The 16,357-nt window shown below is 53.3% G+C and overlaps 1 protein-coding gene across 2 annotated transcripts in view; it reads right to left on the reverse strand.

Annotated features, from left to right (window-relative positions):
• The window catches only part of UHRF1 (ubiquitin like with PHD and ring finger domains 1), a 32,065-nt gene that overhangs the window by 10,155 nt on the left and 5,553 nt on the right, over nt 1-16,357 (reverse strand). For both annotated transcript variants that reach the window (XM_079917817.1, XM_079917816.1), the window contains exons 3-11: nt 12,313-12,588; nt 11,526-11,686; nt 8,703-8,918; nt 4,252-4,352; nt 3,973-4,159; nt 3,301-3,424; nt 3,102-3,209; nt 2,736-2,840; nt 1,564-1,670 (exon numbers count right to left, since the gene is read on the reverse strand). In XM_079917817.1, the coding sequence (XP_079773943.1) occupies nt 1,564-1,670; nt 2,736-2,840; nt 3,102-3,209; nt 3,301-3,424; nt 3,973-4,159; nt 4,252-4,352; nt 8,703-8,918; nt 11,526-11,686; nt 12,313-12,588 (1,385 nt within the window). The remainder of the gene's footprint in view (nt 1-1,563; nt 1,671-2,735; nt 2,841-3,101; nt 3,210-3,300; nt 3,425-3,972; nt 4,160-4,251; nt 4,353-8,702; nt 8,919-11,525; nt 11,687-12,312; nt 12,589-16,357) is intronic.

Raw genomic sequence — 16,357 nt, forward strand, 5'->3', positions numbered from 1 at the left:
ACCCAACACAGCCAAAAATAAACAATTTAAAAAATAATAAATAAATAAAAATTAAAACTAAATAAAAAAAGAAAACAGACACACTAGGGGACAGGGCCCCATGAAGACTGAGGCAGGGCTTGGAGAGTCACATCTACAAGCCAAGGGACGCCAAGGAAGGACCCTCCCCTGGAGGTTCCAGATGGAGGACGGCCCCGAGACACCTTGACTTTGGACTCTGGGCCTCCGGAATTAGGCAAGAATAAATTCCTGTTGTTCTAAACCACCCAGTTGTGCAGTGTTTTGGTACCAGAGCCACAGGACACTAACACGATGTGGGGGAAGACGTCACCCAGGAGAAAGCAGGTGGCACACAAACGCGGCCTGGGCCGGCAGGCCTGTCCCGACAAGGGGCACAGCAGCCTGGGGTTGGTGGACCGGGGAGGTCAGCTCAGCATCTGATGCAACGCCGCCACCTTCCTCAGGTGAGCAAGAAAGAGAGCTGCCGCCGCACAGCTGTTTTCCGTGCAGATGGTGGTTGGTAAAGAACGGATTTCTTAGAGTTTTAAGTCCAGACTTTTATCATTGCTCACGAGCAGTTCCTCACACTGTCAAATCTCCTCCGAAAATGAGTTTTTTTTAAATGGCTAGCGAAATTTAAATATTCTACTAGACTAATACGTGCACGAAAATGAACCCTTCCCTCTTTTTTAAAGAAAGATATTTAGGCAAAGAGCTTTCTGGAAAGAAATACCAATTTGTATTTCTCCCAACAGTGGAACGCTAGTCTATGCCTTGGCATTTCTCAACACTGGAGAATTTGGGGCCAACTTTACAGGGTAAATAAATAGTATCTCATCATTAGTTCAATGTGTTATTTCTTTGATCACTAAAGGTGAACAAATTTTCATGGCCACTGTAGATCTGTGTTACTTGGCAGAATGATTTGCACGTCCTTTGCTTTTTTCTGTTAGTTTTTCTTATTGATTTGCAACACAGCTCTTTACATATAAGGGCATAACCATCATCAGGTGTCATGTTTGTGGCAGACTTTTCCCCCAAGAGTCACCTGCCTTTTCATTGTACTTATGGGTTTTATTGGTATAATTTATAATACTTAGGTCATCAAATCTCTCTTTTCCTTTGGGCTCTGTGATGCTGTATCCCATCCTGTAATCGAGGCTCAGCAAACTCCTGCCCACCTTGTGGTGTTGCAGATAAAGTTCTACTGCAACAGAGCTGTCCACACTCTTTTACACGTGCTCTGTGGCTGCTCACATGCTATGACGGCAGAATTGAGTGGTTGCCACAGAGACCGTGCGGCCCACAAAGCCAAATACGTTTATTATCTGGCCTTTTGGGGGAAAAGTTTGCTTCAGTCCATCTGACTGACTCACAGGTGGACAGAGTAGGGAAGAGATGGACATTCGTGGTCCCTACGTTCCATCACAATCTTAATGGGAATCTAACTTCCTGCACATGAAAGCCCCAAATGGGACCCATCCCCTCCCCTGTGAAGCCACCAGAGGACAAGGCAGACAGACACGTGCTGGTGAAGATATAGGAACACTCGATTCTGCAAACCTGTTGGTGTTGGTGAGTTTCTGATCACAAGACTGCTCTGCAGTCCGCTTGTTACCGGAAAGGTCTCGTCCACCGCTACCTGTGTACGTGAACGAGTTCCCGTGGTCCTGAAACAGATACGGAGGGCAGGCTGAACCCTCCGCACAGAGGAGAGGAGAGACCCACTCAAAACAAACCCACACACACCCGTCAGGATGTCAACCGTCAAAGAACCAGGATGTCAGGATCAACTACCAAAGAAACAGATAATAACAAGTGTCGGTGACAGTGTGGAGAAACTGGAACCCTGTGCACAGCTGGTAGGGATGGAAAATGGTGCAGCTGCTGTGGAAAACAGTATGGAGGTTCCTCAACAAACTAAAAACAGAATCACCATATGATCCGGCAATCACACTTCTTTATACCCAGAAGAACTGAAAACAGGGACTTGAAGAGATTTTTGCAGATCCAGGTTCATAGCATTACTCACAGTAGCTAAAATGTGGAAACAACCCAGGCATCCACTGATGCATGACTGGATGAACAAAAATGTGGTCCATCCACACACTGGAATATTGTTAAGCCTTAAAAAGGAAGGAGATTCTGGGCTTCCCTGGTGGCGCAGTGGTTGAGAGTCCGCCTGCCGATGCAGGGGACACGGGTTCGTGCCCCGGTCCAGGAAGATCCCACATGCCGCGGAGCGGCTGGGCCCGTGAGCCATGGCCGCTGAGCCTGTGCGTCCGGAGCCTGTGCTCCGCAATGGGAGAGGCCACAACAGTGAGAGGCCCGCGTACCACAAAAAAAAAAAAAAAAAGGGAAGGAGATTCTGACACATGCTACACCGTGGATGGACCTTGAGGACATGATGCTCAGTGAGATAATCCAGACACAAAAGGACGAATACTGTGATTCCACTCACAGGAGGTCCCTAGAGAATCAGATCCACAGAGACAGGAAGTAGATGGTAAGGACAGGGGCTGGGGGAGGGGATGGAGAGTCAGCGTTTCCTGGGGACAGAGTCTCAGTTTGGGAAGACGAGAAAGTTCTGGAGATGGACCGTGGGGATGGTTGCACGACAGTGTGAATGTGCTTAATGTCACTGAGCGTGCTCTTAAAAATAATTAAGATGGTTAAGTTTTACACTGAGTATTTGCCACAATTACATAAAAACAAGACCAGCTTCCCACACTCACCACGTCGTCCTCATACCCTCCAGCCAGGACCAGGGAGTACGCCCCATCGTTGCTCCGGCCGTGGATGCCTGCCACATGAGGTCGATGGACCCCAGACTCGCTGACCTGTGAACACCACCGAGAAATAAGTGGCACCTCCTGGACTAGCCGCTGCTCGACGGCCCTCTTCGCTCCCGCCTTTGGAGCCAGCGCCTGACTCCTTCCACTGAAAGCATCACTTCTGTTATGAGAACCTCTGCCCCCGAGAGATCGAGTCCTGGCCATGCCAGGGAAGGACCTGGCGTGAATCCCCAGCCTCCTGCCCTTGGGATAGCCCTCCCCAGTGGAGGGGCTCCTGGAAGGCCGGGGCCCAACGTCTGCAGGTACCTGGACTCTGAACCTCCACATGGTGCCCACGGGGATGCCCGGGATGGGGCCAAAGTGGTTGGACGGCACGATGGTGCACTCCTTGGTGCGGCCCACGCACGCCATGCCCTGTCCATTCCAAAACAGAGGGGAGAGCAGCGTGAACGGCCGCAGGGGCGTGGGGGGCGGCAGGGGCGCACGGGGCGCGGGGGCCCCTCACCTTGCCCCAGTCCCGCTGAGAGGACGACGTGGCCGACGCCATCTTCGCCTTCTTCTTACTCTCCTTCAGCTTCTCGCCTGCCTGCACCACCTCGCTGGAGTCGATCCGGCACTCAGGGCAGTACCTGTGACCACAGGGACGTCACCCTCTGCCCGTGGCTGCACGGCCACCTCCTTCCAGCCCCCTGCCGTCCTGTGCATCCAAGACCAGGGCGGCGGCAGGGGGCTGAACTTGAATCCACGAGCATGACATAAGAAAGCGAGTTCCTCGGTCGCACGGGCCACATCTGAAGTAGCCGCGTGTGGCGAGTGGCGCCCGTGGTGGACGGTGGACCCTGACCCCCTCCCGCTGGTAATGGCAGTGCCTCCCACGGCAAGGCCAAGTCCAGCCAGCACGTGGCAAACTCACAGGGCAGCTCGACGGCACCTGCTCCCTGCCGTGGACTCGGTTTCCCCAACTCCACAGGGAGGGGACGGTGCAAACGACAGCCACTGCCGTTAGCAGATCGGGGTCCTCAGACCACAGCCCAGTGTCACAACTGTCCCCTCCAGCGCTGGGGACACCCGCTGCATTCCTGCCCGCCTTGCCTCCTCCCTGCAGGGAGCCAGGGCCCAGGCCTCGCCCCCGCCCCCACCGTCATCGCGGGGTCACCGGCAGCCTCCGGGCACTCACCACTCCTCCTCGGTGGGGATGCTGCTGAGCGGCGGGCACAGGCAGTACGTGTGGAAGGCCATGTCGCACTCGTCGCACAGCAGCTGCTTGTCGGGGTCCTGCTTGCCCCCGCACAGGTGGCAGGCGCACATGCGGCACGGCTTCCGCTCGTCGTCCTTGCAGTGCTTGCAGGAGGGCCCGCTCTTCCCTGGACACGGGAGGATGGGGTCAGCTCGGGCAGGACCCCGCCACACCGGGCGCCCTGCCCGCCCACTGCAGAGGGGCGGGATCGGAACTCACTTCTTGTCGGGTTTTCCACCATGGGGTTCCCCTCGCCAGGGCGCTCAATCTTGAAAACCTCGTCCACAAAGATGATCCGACAGTCGTTGAGAGAATCGTCCCTGCGAGAGACGGGCCGTTAGGACATCCCACGGGGCCAGCCCTGCCCAAGCGCCCCAGAAGACTTCGCCACGTCAACACAGTTCTCAGAGCCTGTGAACAGCTCCGCCTCTAATTGCATCAGAGAAGAGGCTTTTGCAGGGCACTGTGAACTCGATTAGCTACTCCCCTTGCAAATTCAAGTCCTACCGAATCAGGAACAAGGTGAAAACAACAGACAAACCAGAGTTTCATCACGCGATGCATTTGAGAGAATCATTTCTAACTTGCGCGTAGACAAGGCCCAATTAACAAGGCCCAACAGGCAAAAGCAACAAAGTAAGGTCTGATCAAAATACAAAAACTCCTCTAAGTTAAAACGACCCCAGGGATCATCTCACCACCTCCATCAGATCATCCCACCACCTACATCATCGGCAACCATCTAGGGAAAGCAAGTGCAAGTCAGGTGTATAATTTCACACTGTCTGAGAACCACATTCAAAAAGTAAAAGCAGATGGAATCAATTTGAGGATGTTTTATGTAACCCAGTGTATACAAAATATCATTTCAACATGTAATGAACATTAAGGAATTATTAACAAGCTAGTTTGCATTCTTTTTCAGTGCTACATCTTTGAAATCCATTGTGCATTTTACACTCACGATGCATCTTAATGTGTCCTGGCCACATTTCAAGGGATAGGCAGCATGTGTGGCTCGTGCCTGTGAAGCTAGATGGGAAGGTCCAGATCTACCCACCAGTTCACAGGAAACACAGGGAAAGAGGAACAGAGCAACAGAGGAAATGACACTGTGAGGATGCTGGTGGGAAATCCAGACTGTGCAGATTCTCTGGGACAAACAACCAGGCTTCCCCAACAAATAAATTAGTCTGCCTGCCAATGCAGGGGACAGGGGTTTGAGCCCTGGTCCTGGAGGATCCCACATGCCACAGAGCAACTAAGCCCGTGCACCACAACTACTGAGCTTCCGCTCTAGAGCCCACGAGCCACAACTACTGAGGCCCACGTGCCTAGAGCCTGTGCTCCACAACAAGAGAGGCCACCACGGTGAGAAGCCCGTGCTCGCCGCAACCAGAGAAAAGCCCATGCGCAGCAGTGAAGACCCAACGCAGCCAAAAATAAAATAAATAAATTTTTTTTAAAAAAAGAGAGAGATATCTGCCAACCTAACTGAAATCCGTGGACGTTACTTAGATCTTAAACAAATAATTTAAAAAAAAGAGTGAGCTAATTGGAAGACTGAACAATGACTGGCTATATGTTAAGAAATTAATTTTTATGTTGTAATAATAGCATTAAAACTATGTCCCTTTTTTTAATGTCCCTTTAAAAGAATCATTTTGAAGAAATATACTTGAAAATATTAACAGATACAATGAGTCGACGTTTGGGAGTTACTTCAATGTAACGGTGGTGGTCATAATCTCAGATGAAGGAAAATTAAAAGAATTCATTTCTAGCCAACACACCTTTATAGAATAATGAAGTTCTTCAAATAGATAGGAAATTAAAAAGGAAAGCATCTTGGAGGAAAAAGAAGGAAGAAAGAATAGAAAGAGCAGAAATATGGGTCCATACAATAAATTATGCAGGGCTTCCCTGGTGGCGCAGTGGCTGGGAGTCCGCCTGCCGATGCAGGGGACACAGGTTCGTGCCCCGGTCCGGGAGGATCCCACATGCCGTGGAGCGGCTGGGCCCGTGAGCCATGGCCACTGAGCCTGCGCGTCCGGAGCCTGTGCTCCGCAACGGGAGAGGCCGCAACAGTGAGAGGCCCGCGTACCGCAAAAAGAAAAACAAAAAAACAAAAAAAATAATTTATGCTCCTTACGGGTTTTCTAAATCATATATGATGATTGAAATAAAAACCATAACACCATCTGATGCTTAAGGCAGTGACTATAAAGGAATGTGAATGGAAGAAAGATTTCCACACTTCCCTCAAAGTGGGAAAAGAGATACCAGTATGTCACACGTTTATATGATAAAATCCAGAGAAACCACTGAGAAAACCGTATAAAGCAATACACTCCAAAAGACCATCAATAAATCAAGACAGAATCCTAAAAAATGCTTACATAACCCACAGGAAGGACAGAAAAAGAGCAACAGGAAAAAGAAACAGAGAAAACAAATAGAGAACAAATAACAAAATGGCAGGCTCAAGCCCTAACATGCTAATAATTACCTTAAATGTAAATGGCCTAAATACAACTGACCCTTGACCAACATGAATTTAAACTGCACGAATCCAGTTATAGGCAGATTTTTTCAATAGTAAATATGGCAGTACCACACAATCCCCCGTCGGTTGAATCCTCAGATGCGGAACCACAGATACAATGGAACCGCAGAGATGGAAGGCAGGCTGTAAGTTAATGCTCAGATTCTTATTAACTGCACAGGGGTCAGCATCTGTAACCCCCGAGTTGTTCAAGGGTCAACAATGTATGCCAAGTGGGACTTCCCTGCTGGTCCAGTAGTTGAGACTCTGGCTTCCACTGCAGGGGGCACAGGTTCGATCCCTGGTCAGGGAACTAGATCCCGCATGCATGCCACAACTAAGAGTCCACACGCCGCAACTAAGAAGTCCGCACGCCACAACTAAACGATCCCGCGTGCCACAACTAAGACCCAGCGCAGCCAAAATAAATAAATAAATGTTTAAAAATAAATAAATAAATGCTTATATCAGACCTACAATAATCTAAGTTGCTACCTCAAAAAAAAAAAAAATTACAAAGATGAGACCAGGGAATTCCCTGGCGGTCCGGTCCAGTCCAGTGGTTAGGACTCCGACTTGCACTGCAGGGGGCATGGGTTCGATCCCTGATCGGGAAGCTAAGATCCCACATGCTGCAGCTATAACTAACTAACTACATAAATAAAAATATTTAAAAAAAGAGAGCAGAAATCAAAGAAATGGAAAACAAGAAAACATAAAAAAGAAACCAAACAAAAAGCAGGTTATTTTTAACAATCAGATCACTGTACCAGGACCGAGCCCTGGGCCCTTGCCCCTCAACACCCCCATCGGTCTCCTCCCTGGTCTCCCTGCGGCTATGCTGCCCCCTACAGTCCATTCCCAGCTCGGCTGCCCGAGTGATGATTCCTAATCATAGGTCGAAGCCTGTGGCTCCAGTGCTTTCAGATCTGATGGCTGCCAGCAACAGAGAATACACACCAGTTCCGCACCACTCCCGGCCATACCCCGCATGCTTCCTTCCTCCCTCTCTGCCTCCACTCCAGCCCACTGGCCTCCTCGCAAGGCCACAAATGCACCAGGAATGGTCCTGCCCCAGGGCCTTTGCACTTGCTGTGCCTATGCTCAGGACACCGTTGCCCCGATAATCATGTCTATATACAATACATACAATGGAGTATTACTCAGCCACCAAAAAAGATGTTCATCATGAAACATGGACGAACCTTGAGAACATTATACTCGGTGAAAAAAGCCTGACACAAAAGGACAAATCCTGTGTGGTCCCACTCATAGGAGATGCCTAGAGTCATCACATCCACAGAGACGGGAAGTAGATGGTGGGGGCCAGGGGCTGGGGGAGGGGCTGGGGAGTCAGTGTTTCCTGGGGACAGAGTTTCAGTTTGGGAGGATGAGAAAGTTCTGGAGATGGATGGTGGGGATGGTTGTCCAGCAATACATATGTACTTAATGCCACCAAGCTGTGCACTTAAAAATGGGTAAGATGGTAAGTTTTCTACACACACAGAGGCAAGGAAGAACAGGGCTCGGCAAACATTTTCTGCAAAGGGCCAGATGGTAAATATTTTCGGCTCTGTGGGCCACACGGTTTGTTTCACAGTTACCCAGCTGTCCTCTTGGTGTCCTCCTAACACTGAGCAGCCACAGTGAATCAGTGAACAGATGGGCGTGGCCTGGTGCCAATAAAACTTTATTTGCCCATCAGGGGCGGGGCCGGCTCTGGCCTGCGGCCAGCAGCCTGCTGATCCCTGATGTGAAGGGCACCTCCATGTGGGTGTGTGTAGTTCGGTGTACGTTCAGGCCTGTTTATGCACAGAGTAGCCCTGGAAGGCGCCGGGAACCATCATGTCTCCAGAAAGAGGAGAACCAGGTGACCAGGGGACAGAAGAGAAGGGAGAATATTAACTGTGTGGCCTTCAGTACTTTCTGGATTTTGCCCCTTTTAGACTTTTCACCTGTTTGCAAAATTCAAAACGACAAACAAAAGAGAACAAGGAAGCTTGAAATCTCTGCCTGGGGCCCAGAGACAGTTCCCTAGGCGGGGTGAGCAGGTGGGGCGTGGAGACCCAGAGAGGAGGCAGAGACCAGGCAGAGGCCAGGCAGAGGCCGGCAGGCACCGACTCACCCGATCCTGACGTTGGCGTGCAGCTCCCGCACCGTCCGGGTCTCACGTTTCCGCAGGATCTCCGCATCGTACCAGAAGCCGCGATCCTTGGGGTTGTCAGGGTTGTAGTTGACCATGACCATCTGGCCCACCTCCAGGTCCTGCCATTTGATGATGTGTCGGGCGCGAGCCCGGACGTTCCGTGAGTTCATCTGCACCACTCCGTTCTCCGGGTAGCTGGGGGAGGGGGGGAAAGCCCCACACTCAGACCCCAGGTGCCAGGGGACCTCACTCCCTTGACGAGAGAGAGAAGCCAGGCGGAGAGGGCCGCCTGGTATATGGGTTTGGGTTGTGCTCATCACAGCAGACTGGAAAGCCCCCTCCCCATGATCTCATTTGCTGGTGTCAAAAACACACAGCTAGGGCTTCCCTGGTGGCGCAGTGGTTGAGAGTCTGCCTACTGATGCAGGGGACGCGGGTTCATGCCCCGGTCCGGGAAGATCCCACATGCCACGGAGCGGCTGGGCCCGTGAGCCATGGCCACTGAGCCTGCGCGTCCAGAGCCTGTGCTCCGCAACGGGAGAGGCCACAACAGTGAGAGGCCCGCGTACCGCAAAGAAACAAACAAACAAAAACAAAAAAACCAAAAACACACAGCTATAGTGACACGTTCCAATTACAGAAGGTGTTGTGGGTTGAACTACATCCTCTAAAAACCTATGTTATGATTCCAACCCCTGGCACCTTGGAGTGGGACCTAATTTGGAAATAGGGTCGTTGCAGATATAAGGAGTTCAGATGACATCATAATAGAGTGGCCCTAAACCTAGTGACTGATGTCCTTACAAGAAGAGAGGATGAGACGCAGACAGAGGAGAACGACACGGGAAGAGGAGGCAGAGGCTGGTGGGATGTGGCCACAAGCCAAGGACTGCTGGTCCCACCAGAAGCTGGAAGAGGCAGCAAGGATTCTCCCCTTCAGGTTCCAGAAGATTCACAGCCCTGTTGCCACCTTAGTTTTGGACTTCTGGCCTCCAGGACTGTGAGAGAATAAACTGTCAGAGCAATGCTAGTGGTACTTTGTTACGGCAGCCATAGGAAACTAAGACAGCAGGAAATGCGGGGAGGGAAGAACTTAACTTCTTCCACATACATGTGTTGAAAGTGATTTTTGTAAAGGGATATACATTATTTCGTTTATGTAAATGCAACATACTAGAGATTAGAAAATGATAGGAAGTCATTATTCTGGATATGCAGGAATATTCCAGCCGCCTCAAAAAAGGCATAAAATAATTGAGCTAAAAGTAGCATATTCTATTAGCAACAAAGTTAAGCCTCAGCTGTGAGGGGGACAACCCCAAACCTATTGAGACTAGCTCTATAGCCTGGTACTCATTATTTTTCCTAACAAACCACCAAGTACAAGGGCTGCCCAGCTTTTCCTGTGAAGGACCAGATAGTCAATATTTTCAGCTTTGTCATCGGAAGGTGTCTGTTGTGAACATTCAACTCGGCTGCTATTACCACGAGAGCAGTCACAGACAAGGTGTAAACGAATGGGTACTGGTGTGTTTCGATAAAGCTTTATTTACAAAAACAGGCTGTGGGCCAGATCTGGTCTGAGAACTAGAGTTTGCAACCCCTGACCAAGAGGATGGGAATGTTGCAAAAACTGCAATTCACTCATCCAATTACTCCCGTAATTCTTAGAGCTAAGCTTAGGATGTGCCAGAAACCGATGTAGACAGTAGGGACCCAGCAGAGAACCACAGAATGTGAGCTCCCTGTAGGCAGGCAAGCTTGCCCTCTGTTAGGTACTGAACTGTATCCCCCAAATTCATACACTGAAGCCCTAACACTCAATGTGACTGTATTTGGAGACAGGGCCTTTAGGGGGTGTCATCAAAGTTAAATGAGGTCAAAAAGGCAGGGCCCTAATCTAAGGGGATTGGTGTCCTTATCAGAGGAGGAAAAGACACCAGAGCTCACTTGCTTGCACTCTCTTTCTCTCTCTCTCTCTCTCTTGCTCGCTCGCTCGCTCGCTCCATGCACACAAAGGCCATGTGAGGATGCAGTGAGAAGACAGCCATCTACAAGCCAGGAAGAGAGCCCTCACTGGAAACTAACCCTGACTGCACACTGATCTTGGGACTCTCAGCCTCCAGAACCGTGAGAAAATAAACATCTGGGCTTCCCTGGTGGCGCAGTGGTTGAGAGTCTGCCTGCCGATGCAGGGGACACGGGTTTGTGCCCCGGTCCGGGAAGATCCCACATGCCGCGGAGCAGCTGGGCCCGTGAGCCATGGCCGCTGGGCCTGTGCGTCCAGAGCCTGTGCTCCGCAATGGGAGAGGCCACAACAGTGAGAGGCCCGCGTACCGCAAAAAGTAAAAAAATAAAATAAACGGCTAAGGTTGAAGCCGCCCAGCCTGTGGTATGGTATGTTGTTACAGCCGCCAGAGCCCACTCAGACACCCTCTGTGTTCACAGACAGGAATCCCCCATGCCTATCGCAGGGCCTGGCACACAGTGAGTGCTCCGTAAGTACTGTGTATTCCGGAGAGGGAGAGAGAGGACACCTAAGAGGGTTTCACACAGTGCTATGTGGTATGAAGAAGACGGCACAGGAAACAGGCAGACTGCAACCCTGAGGGGACGACTGGGCAGGGTTTTCCGACGAGGTCCCCACGACGCTGGTCCTCAGGGTGGGGGGGCCTCTGTGTGGTTTGGGAGCACAAGGGTGGGGTCTCGAATTCCGATCATCACCCCCAACGCAGTTCCAAACTCCAGGTCCCACGTCCACAGAGCCGCTGCCCCAGGCCCGCCTGCCCCGCGGATACTCACTCGTCATATTTCACGTGATAGACGATATCGTCCTCCAGCTTCGGGCTGGAGGTGGAGCTGCAGGGCTCGTCCTGGGCCGGCACCTTCCTCGTCACCCTGATGACCTTGGCCTCAAACCACGCGCCCATGTTCGTGTCCCTCGCGTCCACGTACTCGCCAGCCTGCGGGGGCAGAGAGCTCTCACTCGGCCCAGGGAAGGGATGCCTGACGAGCAAAACCGCCAAGAGCCTGCTTTGGTTCCTGGGCCCGGATGCTTCTCACTGTGGCACTGAGGACGCGGGGCCTGGGTCGTTCTCCAGAGGGAGGCGGTCCCAGGCCCTGGGGGGGGGTCGGAGCAGCATCCCTGGCCCCACCCACTCGATGCCAGGCGACCCCCAAGTCATGACAACCACAGATGTCCCCAGGCACCGCCCAGTGTCCCTGGGGGCAGAACACCCCTGCCGCGTGGCCCAGGGAGGCCAGAACTGCCCATTTTTCCGTAGAAGCTGGGAATCCAGATCCTTCCGTGAAATGTCATGATCTTAGAGGGAGGATGTCAGCGGATCAGGACTTTGACAGCCCCTGCGAGGACCACAGGGAAGACACCCACAGGCCCGGACACGGGATTCTACTTTAGGGGTTAGGAAGGAATCCCTGAGTACCTATGTTTACACCAAGGAACCCTGGGGAGATGGTCACGACAGGACGGGGGTGCCCAGCCTCGGGGATGGAGGGCTGGGGGGCGCTCCCGGGGTACAGGCGCCAACTGGGCGGAGCACATCGACCCCGGCCTCCGCGGGAGCCCCACCTTGTAGAGGCCCAGCTCCGTCTCATCCCACTCATCCTCGTCGGCCTTCCCTTCCGGCTCGGCCGCGGCCTCGCCACTGTTGGAGGACTTGTCAGACTCGCTCTGGGCCAGGCAGCAGCCAGAGTCCGTGTCGGAGAGCTCAGAGTCCCTCTCCTTGCTGCCACCACCGGTGCCACCGCCGCTGGGGGCAGGCAGCACGAGGCTCTGCCGGACCAGCAGCTGGATGGTATCGTTCAGGCGGACGTCATAGTCAAACAGCGTGTGGCCGTCCTCCATCTGCAGGGACACAGGACTAGGTCAGCAGACACAGAGAGCTCACCATGGGCGAAAGACCGCACCAGCCCTCGCGGAGGCCCCGCCCTGGAACAGACCACCGGCAAGTGAAACCTGCCCACGCCCCGGGGTGCCCAGTGACCACTTCCTCAGGGTCCCCAGGCCCTCTCAAGTGAGGACGGCTGCTGCCACTTGGGGAACGTTCCCCGGGAGCACACAGCCTAACCCCGCTGTGCCGTGGCTACGCATCGGGTATCAGGGGAGGTGTTAATACTTTATGTGCTTTGGAACTTCTGTTACAGTAAACACACATCACCTGTACCCCTGGCTCTCAATCGAGGGTGATCCTGCCCCCAGGGGACGCTGGGCGATGCCTTAGGGACATTTTTGGTTGTCATGATGGGGTTGGGGGCGCTAAGGATCCCCAGGATGGCCCCCACAGAGAATGACCTGCCCTGATGTCCACAGTGCCGGGGAGGGCGAGGGGGGGAAGCTGGCCTGCATGAACCAAAGGGTGGGTGCCCCGTGACATCCACCAGGTGCCTTATAAGGCTCTAGCTCAAACCTCATCCACTCAGGCCGCCTCTCTATTAACTCCTTTGTGCTAATGAATTCCACCCACACTAGTCACTGGCTGATGGGTAGCCTGGGAGCCGGTGGGGCATGACTCATCTGGTGTGTGAAGGAGTTTGTCTTCTGAACTGCATCTCTAGGGCATCCCTAGGGCACAAAAGGCTTTGCACTGGGGCTTTTATTAGAAGCTGCCCCAGGGCACTCCACCAACACCCAACGATGATCCTCGATCCTCGGCCTCCAGAAGACCGTAAGGCAGGCTCTGCTGACCTCCGGTGATCACTCTGTTGGTGGGGGGGGGGCCCATCATGGACACCGCAGGGGGTGAAGGTTGAGCAGCACCCCCTGGATGCTGGGAGCACCCCCCACCCCGGTCGTGACAACCAACTGATGGCCTCAGACATCACCCAGTGCCCCCAGGCAGAACAACCTGGTTCAGAAGCGGTGCCCTAAAGGAAGGAAGAACACACAAAAGATCGGCTTTCCCTCCTTCCCACTTTTCAACCCAAAGCTGGTGGTTCAAAGGGCTGATTGCCATTGATATGCAAACAACACCTGGGGTCACAGGGAAGACAAGTTCCAGGGCACTTGCTGCAGTAGTTGTAAATCCTTATTCATCTTATTCATTGCAAACCTGAGGATCAGATGGCTGATTGACCCCTCTTCCGGAGAAAGGCACATCTGAACACGCCAACACTTGCCTGCAGCTGCAGGGGCCACCAGGGTCCCTCCAAAGCCCACCCTAGACATCCGGGCCCGCGCTACCTGTTCACCCGGAGCCCAGCAAGAGCCTCCAATGTGCCCACCACTGCCCAGATGTCAGAGGGGGCCAGGGAGTGAGAGAGCGCCAGTCCTCCAACACGGGGCCGACCCAGGACAGCCGTGACAGCAGGGAGAGATGACACGTGTGGTCACAGCAGCATGACGCTCAGAAGCCCAAGGGTGGAGCAACCCAGGGTCCACTGACGGGTGAATGGATCAACACAGGGTGGCCATCCTCCCTAAAAAGGGGTGAGGCACTGACACTTGCTACACTGTGGATGGACCCTGAGAACACGATGCTCAGAGACAGAAGCCAGACACCAAAGGCCACACACTGCCAGAATCCACGGATAGGACGTCCCTAGAGGAATCAAACAGAAATTGGATTCGCGGTGGCCACGGGCTGGGGAGGGGGGTAAGGGAGTGATCAATAAACGGTGCAGGACTTCCTTTGAAGGTGATGAAAATGTCCCCAAATCGACTGTGGTGATGGTTCAAGTCCCCGTGAATACACTGAAAACCAGTGAATTGCACACTTTAAATGGGTACATTGTATGGTATGCAAATTATATCCCACTAAAGATTTTTTTTTTTTTAAAGAAGCATCTGAAAAGGCTACAGACTGTATGATGCCAACTATAAGACGTTCTGGAAGAGGCACGACTATGGAGACATTAAAAGGATCAGTGGCGGCCAGGAGGTAAAGGAAGGGAGGAAGGAAGGGAGGGAGGGAGGGAGGGAGGGACGAACAGGCGGAACACAGAGGCTTTTCAGGGCAGTGACACTATTCTGTATGACACCATAACGGTGGCTACACATCATTACACATTTGTCCAAACCCATAGAGTGTACAACGCCAAGAGTGAACCCAAATGTAATCTATGGACTCTGGGTGATGTTAATACGTCAGCATAGGTTTATCAGTTGCACCAAATGCACCATCTGGTGGGAGACAACTGTGCACAGTGGTGGTGGGGGCGGGGCAGGGGGTATATGGGCAATCTCTACCTTCCTCTTAATTCTGCTGTGAACCTAAAACTGCTCTAAAAATATAAAGTTTGTTAATTTCTAAAAAAAAAAAAAAAGTAGATGGAAAAAATAAAAATAGATGGAGAAAGACAAGTGTCTCCAGCACCACTATCATAAGGAAACCAGCAGAGAGTAAGCCAAACGTCATTAAAAACGATGACAGGATGCAAGCACCCGGTGCCCAGTGCCTCCACAGCCGGGGAGACACCCCTCAGCACTGCGGACATTCGGGGCCGGTCATTCTCTGTGTGGGGCTGTCCTGTGCACCGTGGGGTGTGGAGCAGCCTCCCTGGCCCCATCCACTCGATGCCAGGAGCAGCCTCCCAGTCGTGACAACCGCAGACGTCCCCAGACACCACCCAGTGTTCCCAGCGGGGCCGCATGGCCCCGGGTGAGAACCACGGAGCTAGAGGCCCTCAGGTGCGCACCGGAGGGACAGGTAGCCCAGCGCCCACTATGCTCACGGCAGCATCGTTTGCAAGCAAAACCGTGACTGGTTCCTACCAAGGCATGTTACACAGCTGCGTGTGACAGTTAAACGCAGGAAAGTAGATGCGTCTGCCACACACGTCAAGGGAGGGAGGATGGCTTCAGAGGATGGGAAATAAACAGAAGCACCCGGGGGGGAGGGGCGGGGGGGAGAGCCGGGGCCGGGCTTCTGTTTTGCAAGGAGCACTGGGACGGAGGTCAAGTGGGAGATGAGGCAGCAGAGCTAAGGGGGGAAGCGGAATGCACCAGAATGGAAGCGGGGGGGTGTGCAGGGAGCAGCGGGGAGCAGGGGTGGTCAGGACCGGGCCAAGGACCCGCGGCTAAAGACGGGGGTGGGGGGGGGAGGAATCCTGAGGGAGCCATGGAGGAGCCGGGTTGCATACCCACTGGTCTCCTCTCTCCCGGCATTTTCTACCCATGATACCAGCCCCACACGTCTGTGACGGGTCTGAGAGCCCGAGAGACAAGAGGCACTCGCACCCACACACCCGCACACACACACACTCCCCCCTCCCAGTGCACATTGGACAGAGGCACAAGCAGGGTGGGCTGGGTACGGAAGGGGCCACGCGCTGGAGCAGGCTGGCCCAGGGCTCTGCCTACAGGACGGAATGCACGGGCTGGTCTGACTGCTTCCTGGGACCACCTCTGGAACATTCCAGAAGGGCCCCACAGTGGGCAGGAAGGTGCTCGCACACCGCTTGCCATGGTGAGAGGGTGTGTGTCGGGTGTCCCTCTCCCCAACGCTGCTGGCCCGAAGCTGTGCACAGCCCCTCGGGAAGCGCAGCGGGGGAGGGCTGGCCCCAGGCAAAGGGACCAAATGTGCCGAGTCTAGGTTCCTTCTAAGACCCTAAAACTCCAACTGAGGCTACAGGCATTAATAAAAGCTGCGCAGAGTGAATGGCAGGCGAGCAGTACC

Source organism: Stenella coeruleoalba, assembly GCF_951394435.1.
Source record: "Stenella coeruleoalba genome assembly, chromosome: 3".
NCBI classification, from domain to species: domain Eukaryota; kingdom Metazoa; phylum Chordata; class Mammalia; order Artiodactyla; family Delphinidae; genus Stenella; species Stenella coeruleoalba.